Raw genomic sequence first — 15,000 nt, 5'->3', positions numbered from 1 at the left:
GAGACCAGTTCTGGTGTCTGCTGGACATAGTGCCCATCAAGAACGAGAAGGGAGAGGTGGTGCTGTTCCTGGTATCCCACAAGGACATCACAGATACCAAGAAGGACGAGGGGGACCATGGACAAGACTCAGACACTGGTGAGGGAGGGAGGTTCAGATGAAGGGAAAATGGGAGAGAGGGGGTTGGAGGGAGAGGGAGAGAGATACATTGACAGTTATCTGATGAAAAATGAATAAGCTAATTACAGTACATCAAAAGGATATTGTCTCCCTCCACCCCCACCCCTCGGCCTGCCTGTCCCCAGACGAGGAGACAGGTCTGGAGGTGCACAAGATCACCCGCCCCCCAGGCTTTGACAACAACCGCCGGCGTAGCCGGGCCGTACTCTACCAGCTGTCTGGACACTTGCAAAAACAGGACAAGAGCAAGCTCAAGATCAACAACGTGAGTACACTGTAACACATGGATGGAAATTTACAGCAAAAATCTTTGCAGTTAGCTACTGGAATTCTATATTACAGTATAGTACTGTAAAGAGCAATGCATTATGCGGGGTCTATTAGAGCTCTGCGTTGCACAACACGTCCCATATCTCACCCTATCAGCATTCAGTGATGTCCAACACGTCCCATATCTCACCCTATCAGCATTCAGTGATGTCCAACACGTCCCATATCACACCCTATCAGCATTCAGTGTTGTCCAACACGTCCCCATATCACCCAGTTCATATCACCCAGTTAGCCCCATGTTTGCCCAATACATCTCACGTCACCCTATCAACACTCTTCTATTGTCCAATACAGCCCATATCTCATCCTATCAACACTCTTCTATTGTCCAATACAGCCCATATAAGCACCCAGAACATCAAACCACCACTCCTATGGCTAATCACTTCCTCAACATTTCAATGGCGAAGGTGCATAAAGATATGACGTCATTGTTTTCAACACTGCCCACAGAGTTCTTAAACTACGGCGCGCGACATGGTTCAGTGCGCCAGTATATCAGCACAATTTACTTTTTTTGTTTTTTTCCAAACTGCCATCGTCTTGGAGCTAAAATTGGGATCATAATAACACTTTTATTAGTAGCCATGGTTCAAGATCTGGTGGTGCTGTTTAGCTAACTCCTATGGTGATTATCTGGCCATTTGGCAACCATAGCGCTTGGCAAGACAGCATCAATAGCTCTGGGATCAGGCTTGTTCATAAGGATAAACCCTTTATCAGTCATGGAATTACTTACTTACTTAGGCCCATCACTCCTTTGGGAGTATAGGTCATCAGGACTTCTGTCCATCTGTTCTGGGGAGTCTTCTCCAGCTCCTTCCACCCCATGGCAGTCCTCTTCGTATCTGTCTCAAGCTCCCACATGGACTTTATTGATTCAATATATCATTTTCATTGACCTCTGTGATGATGTCTTGGTGTGTGTTTTCATGTTGTTATGATGTGTCATTTTCTCCCCAGAGGATGTTTGGGGCGACCCCCAACCCCATCCCTGAGTACAAGGTGGCTGCCACCCCAAAGTCCCGCTTCATCCTGCTACACTACGGGACCTTCAAGGCGGGCTGGGATTGGCTCATCCTCCTGGCCACTTTCTATGTGGCCATCACCGTGCCCTATAACGTTTGCTTCACTGTGGTGGAGGGGCGGGACGAGGGGGGTGGCTCCGGGTCTCGCAACCCCCCCAGTTACAGCGACATCTTGGTGGAGATTCTGTTCATCATCGGTAAGAGTGAAAAAACCCACCCCAAAATGTTACCACACCTTTACTAGGAGACAAACACCCACCCACCTGTAACAGAGGTGGTTCAGTGAACCACACTTGTGCGATGATGAACCTTGCCGGAGACCTGAAAACAGAGCCAATGCCTAGGCTTTGTCTCAGCAGGCTAACACAGTCTTGTGGCGCTGGAGACCTGGGTTCAAACCCTCATTCGGTCAAACACCCATTGATTTAATAAACAATTACATCATTCACGCAGGCAATCACAACAACAGCCAATAATAATCCACATCACATTAACTCACCTGGTTGGTCGATATGCACTTCCTTATCTAATTAACATCCAGCCAATAATTTGAGGAGATCAATGAGCACTGGTGTATTTGATTAAACAGACTGATAACATTTTCACCTCTTGTTTACAGACTGTTAACTGTGAGGTTATAATAACTAAGATAAATACCAAAAGGCTTCCTCTGTTACCCAGCAGTCACAACTGGTTGCAATGTCACGTCATGGTTAGGTTGTTCACTGATTGCGTAAGTTTTTTTAGATGTCCTGTTTAGGGTTGCAAAATTATGGTAACTCCCAAAATTCACAGGTTTTCCAGAAATCCCGGCTGTAAGACGCCTGGACACGGAAAGGAATAAGCAGGAAATCCGGACTCCTTCAACCAGGATTTCTGGAAAATCTGGGAATTTGGGGAAAGTTAGCTGAATTTTATCACCCTAAACAGGACATCTAAAAAAATGTACACAATCAGTGACAACCTAACCATGACTTGACATTGCAACCAGTTATGTCCTGTTAGAAAACAGGAAACTGTGTTTTCACCAGTGGAGACTGCTAAGGGGAGAACAGCTCATAATAATGGCTGGAATGGAGTAAATGGTATGGTATCAAACACATGGAAACCTAGTCTTTGATGTGTTTGATACCATTCCATGGACTCCGTTCCAGACATTATTATGAGCTATCCTCCGCTCAGCAGTCTCCACTGGTGTTCTAATGGTTGTAATCTCATTTATCTGACCAGACATATTGATGTAGACATGAAAGTAAATGCATTCCGCTACACCCACAATAACATCTGCTAAATATGTGTATGTTACCAATAAAATTTGATTTGATTTGAAATGTCTTAACCTGGTTGTAATCCGGTTGTAATCTGACATCTCTACAACCCGTTTATGACCAGGAACAACGTCATTATGACGTCCCATGCCAAATTTTGCTTGCTGGGTTGAATGACGGTTGAATGATCCTACCTAGGAGCAAAACAGAATGTTTCCACAGATCCTTTTTAACTAGTTTTATTGGGTACTTCTTGGTGTTCTATGTATTGGCTGGTGCAATCAAATGTCCCCTCTGTCCTGTTCTGTCTCATGATATGTTTTTCTGTGACAGACATTGTGCTGAACTTCCGCACGACCTATGTGAGTACGACGGGTCAGGTGGTTTATGAAGCCCGCTCTATCTTTGTACACTACGCCACCTCCTGGCTGTTTGTTGACCTGATCGCCGCCCTGCCCTTTGACCTGCTCTACGCCTTCAATATCAGCGTGGTGGGTGTGTGGCACGTTCACACAACACAGGCATGACACACGTGAAGACAACATACACAAGCACACATACTGCACACACGCACACACACACACACACACACACACACACACACACACACACACACACACACACACACACACACACACACACACACACACACACACACACACACACACACACACACATGCAGAGTAGTGACTGATCACTTTGTTCTTTGGCCAAAGGGCTTCATAGAGACATGGGGGTGCAGCCAGCCAGGGACTGGGGTGTGTCTGTCTGTGTGAGTATAGGTCATGTTTGTGTGAGATGTATTGAGCCGTCAGTCATACTCCCAAGTCTCCCCAGGCTTTAATGGAGTCCAGTGTTGTATCAATTCCAGCCTCCTGCTGCTTCATCGATCCCCGAACCAAGAACCTTTCTCAGAACAACACCTCAAAGGCATCGCTCAACTGTCAAACTTTCCAACTTTCAAGGACACACACACCTGAGCTCACACACACACACACACACACACACACACACACACACACACACACACACACACACACACACACACACACACACACACACACACACACACACACACACACACACACACACACACACACACACACACACACACACACACACACACAGTCAATACCAATGACCATTGACCTCTGCTTTCATGTCCCCTCCCCCCTCCTCTTCCCCTGTGCAGTACTTTGGAGTCCACCTGTTGAAGACAGTGCGGTTACTCCGTCTCCTGAGGCTGCTCCAGAAGCTGGAGCGTTACTCTGAGTACAGTGCTGTGGTCCTCACCCTGCTCATGTCTACTTTCGCCCTGCTGGCCCACTGGATGGCCTGCGTCTGGTACTTCATCGGACGCAAGGAGATCGAGAGCAACAGCCTGAGCTCCTGGGATAATGGTGAGTTAACCTGGCAAAAAATAGACACACACACACACACACATACACACACACACACACACACACACACACACACACACACACACACACACTAAATCCCTATTAGATGGTATATTATTGAATATTGAGTTCAATCTTAATGAGCGCTATTGGGACATTGGATGGTTAGTAACTTCCCACACATGCAAAGACACAGTGACTCCTTGATGGTAACTCCAGCACAGTTGTGAGCTGTTTCTCCAGCCCTGATTCCAGAACGGCAATATCCAACCACGAGACTTTGGATAACTGTTTTCTATTTTCTGCAGTTATATATTGGCATCACGTAGCCGGCATCATGACCTTGTAACTAACAATGATCAGTTTGTCCTCTTCCATACATATCACTCCATTCTACTCTCCCTTTCTATTCCATTGTCCGTTTAACTGTTTCTCTTGATCAATATCGCTGTGTCCTCTGTCTGTCAGTTAGCTGGTCTTCTGTCTGTCAGTTAGCTGGTCCTCTGTCTGTCAGTTAGCTGGTCTTCTGTCTGTCAGTTAGCTGGTCTTCTGTCTGTCAGTTAGCTGGTCCTCTGTCTGTCAGTTAGCTGGTCCTCTGTCTGTCAGTTAGCTGGTCTTCTGTCTGTCAGTTAGCTGGTCTTCTGTCTGTCAGTTAGCTGGTCCTCTGTCTGTCAGTTAGCTGGTCCTCTGTCTGTCAGTTAGCTGGTCTTCTGTCTGTCAGTTAGCTGGTCCTCTGTCTGTCAGTTAGCTGGTCTTCTGTCTGTCAGTTAGCTGGTCTTCTGTCTGTCAGTTAGCTGGTCCTCTGTCTGTCAGTTAGCTGGTCCTCTGTCTGTCAGTTAGCTGGTCCTCTGTTTGTCAGTTAGATGGTCCTCTGTCTGTCAGTTAGCTGGTCCTCTGTCTGTCAGTTAGCTGGTCTTCTGTCTGTCAGTTAGCTGGTCTTCTGTCTGTCAGTTAGCTGGTCCTCTGTCTGTCAGTTAGCTGGTCCTCTGTCTGTCAGTTAGCTGGTCCTCTGTCTGTCAGTTAGCTGGTCCTCTGTCTGTCAGTTAGCTGGTCTTCTGTCTGTCAGTTAGCTGGTCTTCTGTCTGTCAGTTAGCTGATCCTCTGTCTGTCAGTTAGCTGGTCTTCTGTCTGTCAGTTAGCTGGTCCTCTGTCTGTCAGTTAGCTGGTCTTCTGTCTGTCAGTTAGCTGGTCCTCTGTCTGTCAGTTAGCTGGTCTTCTGTCTGTCAGTTAGCTGGTCCTCTGTCTGTCAGTTAGCTGGTCCTCTGTCTGTCAGTTAGCTGGTCTTCTGTCTGTCAGTTAGCTGGTCTTTTGTCTGTCAGTTAGCTGGTCCTCTGTCTGTCAGTTAGCTGGTCCTCTGTCAGTTAGATGGTTCTCTGTCTGTCAGTTAGCTGGTTCTCTGTCTGTCAGTTAGCTGGTCTTCTGTCTGTCAGTTAGCTGGTCCTCTGTCTGTCAGTTAGCTGGTCCTCTGTCTGTCAGTTAGCTGGTTCTCTGTCTGTCAGTTAGCTGGTCCTCTGTCTGTCAGTTAGCTGGTCCTCTGTCTGTCAGTTAGCTGGTCCTCTGTCTGTCCGTTAGCTGGTTCTCTGTCTGTCAGTTAGCTCATTCTCTGTCTGTCAGTTAGCTGGTCCTATGTCTGTCAGTTAGCTGGTTCTCTGTCTTTCAGTTAGCTGGTTCTCTGTCTGTCAGTTAGCTGGTTCTCTGTCTGTCAGTTAGCTGGTTCTCTGTCTGTCAGTTAGCTCATTCTCTGTCTGTCAGTTAGCAACCAACCTCTGTATTTTGGAGATGTGTGTGTGCATGTATGTGTGTGTGTGTGTGTGTGTGTGTGTGTGTTTGTGTCTGCAATACTGACCTCAATAACCCCGAGGCTAGATGTACCTGAATAGCCCCTCAGACTCACAGACAAAGACACCAGGAGATCAGACATGGGTTCAAATCGTATTTGAAATTGTTCAATTACTTTGAGCATTTGCTTTAGCCTGGCTGGAGTGCCAGATGAATGGGGGTTTGCACTTTTGTAACTATTCTATTGGTTCCATTGCACCTTGCAAGCTCAATTAAACACAGCCAAAGTATTTGAAATGATTTCAAATAGTATTTGAACCTAGTGAACAGTGGCTATAGAATTGGGATGCAGACAGGGTGTCTGAAGGGGTTTATTGGAAGGTAGATTACATGGGAGAGGAGATGTAGGGCTGGGAGAGACAGCAGAACATGTCTTCTCTCTCTCTCTCTCTCTCTCTCTCTCTCTCTCTCTCTCTCTCTCTCTCTCTCTCTCTCTCTCTCTCTCTCTCTCTCTCTCTCTCTCTCTCTCTCTCTCTCTCTCTCTCTCTCTCTCTCTCTCTCTCTCTCTGTCTCTGTCTCTGTCTCTGTCTCTGTCTCTCTCTGTCTCTGTCTCGCTCTCTGTCTGTCTCTATATGATCACAGCTCTGTGAAGGTCAGGAATCATATCATGGGGGTTCAACACCATGGACAGGGTCTGTATACAGAACATACTTCAGCACCATGGACAGGGTCTGCACACAGAACATACTTCAGCACCATGGACAGGGTATGCACACAGAACATACTTCAGCACCATGGACAACTCCAGGGACTAGAGAGACAGTGCTGTCTGGTTCTGCATGTACAGAATAAATGAATACTAAGTCAGTATCAGCTGCTGTTAAATACTAAGGCATAGGTCATCAGTCTTTTTAATAAGTAGGATAGAGATGATTAGGGGCCACTGCACTCAAGGCACGGATGCACACACACGTACACACACACACACATACATAAATTACACACACACACAAATAATAATTGTGTCCTTTGGGTCCGTGGTGTCTGGTCCACATGTTAATGCAGCAATCTACTTAAAGGTCATTAAGTAAGGTCATTCAGAAGAATTTGCATTACTATGACATTTCTACTAAGTGATATAAATGTTAACTCTTCACCCTATTCTCCCCAGGCTGGCTTCATGAACTGGCAAAACGTCTCGACACCCCTTACTTCCTGTCACCTTTAACCTCGTTCCTCGGAGTCACTGATTCGATGCACACTTCTATAACGAATGGGTTGGCAGCCAATTACAATCACTGGAACGCATCAGGGTCAGAGCCGATTGGACAGGATTTCTCCTCCTCCTTCAGCTCCGGCCAATGGAACGTCAGCGGGGCGGGGCGGAGCCAGGTGAATGGCTCAGGGGTCTCGGGGGCGGCGCTGGGAGGCGGGCCGTCGGTGAGGAGCTCCTATGTGACGTCGCTGTACTTCGCTCTGAGCAGTCTGACCAGCGTGGGCTTTGGAAACGTCTCGGCCAACACAGACTCAGAGAAGATCTTCTCCATCTGCACCATGCTCATAGGAGGTGAGACACATTGACTCACTGTTAGGAGGTGAGACACATTGACTCACTGTTAGGAGGTGAGACACACTGACTCACTGTTAGGAGGTGAGACACACTGACTCACTGTTAGAAGGTGAGACACACTGACTCACTGTTAGGAGGTGAGACACACTGACTCACTGTTAGGAGGTGAGACAAACTGACTCACTGTTAGAAGGTGAGACACTGACTCACTGTTAGGAGGTGAGACACTAACTCACTGTTAGGAGGTGAGACACACTGACTCACTGTTAGGAGGTGAGACACACTGACTCACTGTTAGGAGGTGAGACACACTGACTCACTGTTAGGAGGTGAGACACACTGACTCACTGTTAGGAGGTGAGACACTGACTCACTGTTAGGAGGTGAGACATACTGACTCACTGTTAGGAGGTGAGACACACTGACTCACTGTTAGGAGGTGAAACACACTGACTCACTGTTAGGAGGTGAGACACTGACTCACTGTTAGGAGGTGAGACATACTGACTCACTGTTAGGAGGTGAGACACACTAACTCACTGTTAGGAGTTGAGACACTGACTCACTGTTAGGAGGTGAGACACACTGACTCACTGTTAGGAGGTGAGACACACTGACTCACTGTTAGGAGTTGAGACACTAACTCACTGTTAGGAGGTGAGACACACTGACTCACTGTTAGGAGGTGAGACACACTGACTCACTGTTAGGAGTTGAGACACTAACTCACTGTTAGGAGGTGAGACACACTGACTCTCTGTTAGGAGGTGAGACACTGACTCACTGTTAAGAGGGGAGACACACTGACTAACTGTTAGGAGGTGAGACACACTGACTCACTGTTAGGAGGTGAGACACTGACGCCCTGTTAGGAGGGGAGACACACTGACTCACTGTTAGGAGGTGAAACACATTGACTCACTATTAGGAGTTGAGACACTGACTCACTGTTAGGAGGTGAGACACACTGACTCACTGTTAGGAGGTGAGACACTGACTCACTGTTAGGAGGTGAGACACACTGACTCACTGTTAGGAGGTGAGACACACTGACTCACTGTTAGGAGGTGAGGCACACTGACTCACTGTTAGGAGGTGAAACACATTGACTCACTATTAGGAGTTGAGACACTGACTCACTGTTAGGAGGTGAGACACACTGACTCACTGTTAGGAGGTGAGACACTGACTCACTGTTAGGAGGTGAGACACACTGACTCACTGTTAGGAGGTGAGACACACTGACTCACTGTTAGGAGGTGAGGCACACTGACTCACTGTTAGAAGGTGAGACACTGACTCACTGTTAGGAGGTGAGACACACTGACTCACTGTTAGGAGGTGAGACACTGACTCACTGTTAGGAGGTGAGACACTGACTCACTGTTAGGAGGTGAGACACTGACTCACTGTTAGGAGGTGAGACACTGACTCACTGTTAGGAGGTGAGACACACTGACCCACTGTTAGGAGGTGAGACACTGACTCACTGTTAGGAGGTGAGACACACTGACTCACTGTTAGGAGGTGAGACACACTGACTCACTGTTAGGAGGTGAGGCACACTGACTCACTGTTAGAAGGTGAGACACTGACTCACTGTTAGGAGGTGAGACACACTGACTCACTGTTAGGAGGTGAAACACACTGACTCACTGTTAGGAGGTGAGACACTGACTCACTGTTAGGGGTGAGACACACTGACTCACTGTTAGGAGGTGAGACACTGACTCACTGTTAGGAGGTGAGACACACTGACTCACTGTTAGGAGGTGAGACACACTGACTCACTGTTAGGAGGTGAGACACACTGACTCACTGTTAGGAGTTGAGACACTAACTCACTGTTAGGAGGTGAGACACACTGACTCTCTGTTAGGAGGTGAGACACTGACTCACTGTTAAGAGGGGAGACACACTGACTAACTGTTAGGAGGTGAGACACACTGACTCACTGTTAGGAGGTGAGACACTGACGCCCTGTTAGGAGGGGAGACACACTGACTCACTGTTAGGAGGTGAAACACATTGACTCACTATTAGGAGTTGAGACACTGACTCACTGTTAGGAGGTGAGACACACTGACTCACTGTTAGGAGGTGAGACACTGACTCACTGTTAGGAGGTGAGACACACTGACTCACTGTTAGGAGGTGAGACACACTGACTCACTGTTAGGAGGTGAGGCACACTGACTCACTGTTAGGAGGTGAAACACATTGACTCACTATTAGGAGTTGAGACACTGACTCACTGTTAGGAGGTGAGACACACTGACTCACTGTTAGGAGGTGAGACACTGACTCACTGTTAGGAGGTGAGACACACTGACTCACTGTTAGGAGGTGAGACACACTGACTCACTGTTAGGAGGTGAGGCACACTGACTCACTGTTAGAAGGTGAGACACTGACTCACTGTTAGGAGGTGAGACACACTGACTCACTGTTAGGAGGTGAGACACTGACTCACTGTTAGGAGGTGAGACACTGACTCACTGTTAGGAGGTGAGACACTGACTCACTGTTAGGAGGTGAGACACTGACTCACTGTTAGGAGGTGAGACACACTGACCCACTGTTAGGAGGTGAGACACTGACTCACTGTTAGGAGGTGAGACACACTGACTCACTGTTAGGAGGTGAGACACACTGACTCACTGTTAGGAGGTGAGGCACACTGACTCACTGTTAGAAGGTGAGACACTGACTCACTGTTAGGAGGTGAGACACACTGACTCACTGTTAGGAGGTGAAACACACTGACTCACTGTTAGGAGGTGAGACACTGACTCACTGTTAGGGGTGAGACACACTGACTCACTGTTAGGAGGTGAGACACTGACTCACTGTTAGGAGGTGAGACACACTGACTCACTGTTAGGAGGTGAGACACATTGACTCACTGTTAGGAGGTGAGACACACTGACTCATTGTTAGGAGGTGAAACACACTGACTCACTGTAAGGAGGTGAGACACACTGACTCACTGTTTAGGTGGTGAGACACACTAACTCACTGTTAGGAGTTGAGACACTGACTCACTGTTAGGAGGTGAGACACACTGACTCACTGTTAGGAGGTGAGACACACTGACTCACTGTTAGGAGTTGAGACACTAACTCACTGTTAGGAGGTGAGACACACTGACTCACTGTTAGGAGGTGAGACACACTGACTCACTGTTAGGAGTTGAGACACTAACTCACTGTTAGGAGGTGAGACACACTGACTCTCTGTTAGGAGGTGAGACACACTGACTCACTGTTAGGAGGTGAGACACTGACGCCCTGTTAGGAGGGGAGACACACTGACTCACTGTTAGGAGGTGAAACACATTGACTCACTATTAGGAGTTGAGACACTGACTCACTGTTAGGAGGTGAGACACACTGACTCACTGTTAGGAGGTGAGACACTGACTCACTGTTAGGAGGTGAGACACACTGACTCACTGTTAGGAGGTGAGACACACTGACTCACTGTTAGGAGGTGAGGCACACTGACTCACTGTTAGGAGGTGAAACACATTGACTCACTATTAGGAGTTGAGACACTGACTCACTGTTAGGAGGTGAGACACACTGACTCACTGTTAGGAGGTGAGACACTGACTCACTGTTAGGAGGTGAGACACACTGACTCACTGTTAGGAGGTGAGACACACTGACTCACTGTTAGGAGGTGAGGCACACTGACTCACTGTTAGAAGGTGAGACACTGACTCACTGTTAGGAGGTGAGACACACTGACTCACTGTTAGGAGGTGAGACACACTGACTCACTGTTAGGAGGTGAGACACACTGACTCACTGTTAGGAGTTGAGACACTAACTCACTGTTAGGAGGTGAGACACACTGACTCTCTGTTAGGAGGTGAGACACTGACTCACTGTTAAGAGGGGAGACACACTGACTAACTGTTAGGAGGTGAGACACACTGACTCACTGTTAGGAGGTGAGACACTGACGCCCTGTTAGGAGGGGAGACACACTGACTCACTGTTAGGAGGTGAAACACATTGACTCACTATTAGGAGTTGAGACACTGACTCACTGTTAGGAGGTGAGACACACTGACTCACTGTTAGGAGGTGAGACACTGACTCACTGTTAGGAGGTGAGACACACTGACTCACTGTTAGGAGGTGAGACACACTGACTCACTGTTAGGAGGTGAGGCACACTGACTCACTGTTAGGAGGTGAAACACATTGACTCACTATTAGGAGTTGAGACACTGACTCACTGTTAGGAGGTGAGACACACTGACTCACTGTTAGGAGGTGAGACACTGACTCACTGTTAGGAGGTGAGACACACTGACTCACTGTTAGGAGGTGAGACACACTGACTCACTGTTAGGAGGTGAGGCACACTGACTCACTGTTAGAAGGTGAGACACTGACTCACTGTTAGGAGGTGAGACACACTGACTCACTGTTAGGAGGTGAGACACTGACTCACTGTTAGGAGGTGAGACACTGACTCACTGTTAGGAGGTGAGACACTGACTCACTGTTAGGAGGTGAGACACTGACTCACTGTTAGGAGGTGAGACACACTGACCCACTGTTAGGAGGTGAGACACTGACTCACTGTTAGGAGGTGAGACACACTGACTCACTGTTAGGAGGTGAGACACACTGACTCACTGTTAGGAGGTGAGGCACACTGACTCACTGTTAGAAGGTGAGACACTGACTCACTGTTAGGAGGTGAGACACACTGACTCACTGTTAGGAGGTGAAACACACTGACTCACTGTTAGGAGGTGAGACACTGACTCACTGTTAGGGGTGAGACACACTGACTCACTGTTAGGAGGTGAGACACTGACTCACTGTTAGGAGGTGAGACACACTGACTCACTGTTAGGAGGTGAGACACACTGACTCACTGTTAGGAGGTGAGACACACTGACTCACTGTTAGGAGTTGAGACACTAACTCACTGTTAGGAGGTGAGACACACTGACTCTCTGTTAGGAGGTGAGACACTGACTCACTGTTAAGAGGGGAGACACACTGACTAACTGTTAGGAGGTGAGACACACTGACTCACTGTTAGGAGGTGAGACACTGACGCCCTGTTAGGAGGGGAGACACACTGACTCACTGTTAGGAGGTGAAACACATTGACTCACTATTAGGAGTTGAGACACTGACTCACTGTTAGGAGGTGAGACACACTGACTCACTGTTAGGAGGTGAGACACTGACTCACTGTTAGGAGGTGAGACACACTGACTCACTGTTAGGAGGTGAGACACACTGACTCACTGTTAGGAGGTGAGGCACACTGACTCACTGTTAGGAGGTGAAACACATTGACTCACTATTAGGAGTTGAGACACTGACTCACTGTTAGGAGGTGAGACACACTGACTCACTGTTAGGAGGTGAGACACTGACTCACTGTTAGGAGGTGAGACACACTGACTCACTGTTAGGAGGTGAGACACACTGACTCACTGTTAGGAGGTGAGGCACACTGACTCACTGTTAGAAGGTGAGACACTGACTCACTGTTAGGAGGTGAGACACACTGACTCACTGTTAGGAGGTGAGACACTGACTCACTGTTAGGAGGTGAGACACTGACTCACTGTTAGGAGGTGAGACACTGACTCACTGTTAGGAGGTGAGACACTGACTCACTGTTAGGAGGTGAGACACACTGACCCACTGTTAGGAGGTGAGACACTGACTCACTGTTAGGAGGTGAGACACACTGACTCACTGTTAGGAGGTGAGACACACTGACTCACTGTTAGGAGGTGAGGCACACTGACTCACTGTTAGAAGGTGAGACACTGACTCACTGTTAGGAGGTGAGACACACTGACTCACTGTTAGGAGGTGAAACACACTGACTCACTGTTAGGAGGTGAGACACTGACTCACTGTTAGGGGTGAGACACACTGACTCACTGTTAGGAGGTGAGACACTGACTCACTGTTAGGAGGTGAGACACACTGACTCACTGTTAGGAGGTGAGACACATTGACTCACTGTTAGGAGGTGAGACACACTGACTCATTGTTAGGAGGTGAAACACACTGACTCACTGTTAGGAGGTGAGACACACTGACTCACTGTTTAGGTGGCTAGCATGAAGCATTATAGGGACAGTCCCCTCCACAATCAAAGTTTGTCACGTCTCTGCATTACTGCCCTGTGGTTCTGTACACACTATCAGCACACTGGGTGCTCAAGCACAAGTCTGAACCCTAAAACATGGCCCCCAGCCCTGGCGCCATGGCAACCCCATCCCATAACTACTGTGTTCTCAGATTGCCCATCCAAGGCAGGGAGGAGACAGGGAGGGTAAAGGAGTTGAGTGGGACGTTATATAAACCTTAACCTTTCGATCTAATTCTAACCCAGATTTCAACCACACAATCATCAGCAGGAATGTTTACCAGGTTTGGTTTAACTAAACTCAATCATCTATCAACCCAAATTTGATGTTGATTTGATGTTGACTTCAGGTCTGTAGCTAGTAGGAGGCCTGTGGTCCACACACAGACGACAGAGTTACCAGGACAGACAGGAGGAGGTCTGACAGCAAGAGAGTCAATATGTTAAGAGTTAGAAGCCTCTCTCATGCTCGGCTTGCTCTCTGATTAACTGAGAATCGCCTCCCAAAACAGCCCCAATGACGGCCTAGTGTCAGGGACACACCATGACATGTCGCTATGGCAACAGAGGCTGCGGGGCAGAGCGGGATGCCAGTTAGGAAGCACTTTGATGCCAAGCTTGTGCCAGTCTGAGCCCTGGAAAGGGTTGCCAACTCAGACCACATCCTTAGAGATTACTGTAGAAAACAAGAATGGATGGATGGAGGGATGGATGGGGGGAGGGGGGGAGGGATGGATGGAGGGATGAAGGGATGGATGGATGGATGGATGGATGGATGGATGGATGGATGGAGGGAGGGAGGGAGGGAGGGAGGGAGGGATGGATGGATGGATGGATGGATGGATGGATGGATGGATGGATGGATGGATGGATGGATGGATGGATGGATGGATGGATGGATGGATGGATGGATGGATGGATGGATGGATGGGAGGGAGGGAGGGATGGGTGGAGGGATGGATGGATGGATGGATGGATGGATGGATGGATGGATGGAGGGATGGATGGATGGATGGATGGAGGGAGGGATGGAGGGATGGATGGATGGAGGGATGGAGGGATGGGTGGATGGGTGGATGGATGGGTGGATGGAGGGATGGATGGATGGATGGATGGATGGTAGGATGGATGGATGGATGGATGGCTGTATATCAATTGTCCAGTACTTAATCAACAACAATCCCATCAAATTAGCACTGTGCTGAACCAGTGAAGACACTCAACCACCCCTCCACCTCTCCTTCTCCACCCCTCCACCTCTCCTTCTCCACCCCTCCACCTCTCCCTCTCAACCCCTC

The 15,000-nt window shown here is 48.3% G+C and overlaps 1 protein-coding gene across 1 annotated transcript in view; it reads left to right on the top strand.

Moving 5' to 3' along the window:
• Positions 1 to 15,000, top strand: part of LOC311109526 (voltage-gated inwardly rectifying potassium channel KCNH3-like) — a gene marked incomplete at both ends in the record, with an annotated part of 18,137 nt that overhangs the window by 2,043 nt on the left and 1,094 nt on the right. Inside the window, 6 exons of the mRNA XM_084152443.1 lie at positions 1 to 138; positions 306 to 445; positions 1,477 to 1,738; positions 3,143 to 3,300; positions 4,002 to 4,209; positions 7,160 to 7,555. Coding sequence (XP_084008569.1) covers positions 1 to 138; positions 306 to 445; positions 1,477 to 1,738; positions 3,143 to 3,300; positions 4,002 to 4,209; positions 7,160 to 7,555 — 1,302 coding nt within the window. The remainder of the gene's footprint in view (positions 139 to 305; positions 446 to 1,476; positions 1,739 to 3,142; positions 3,301 to 4,001; positions 4,210 to 7,159; positions 7,556 to 15,000) is intronic.

Source organism: Coregonus lavaretus (assembly GCF_964263955.1).
Source record: "Coregonus lavaretus genome assembly, chromosome: 35".
Classification (NCBI taxonomy): Eukaryota; Metazoa; Chordata; class Actinopteri; order Salmoniformes; family Salmonidae; genus Coregonus; species Coregonus lavaretus.
The sequence above is the reverse complement of the archived record's forward strand: the minus strand, read 5'-3'. Positions and strand labels throughout refer to the sequence as shown.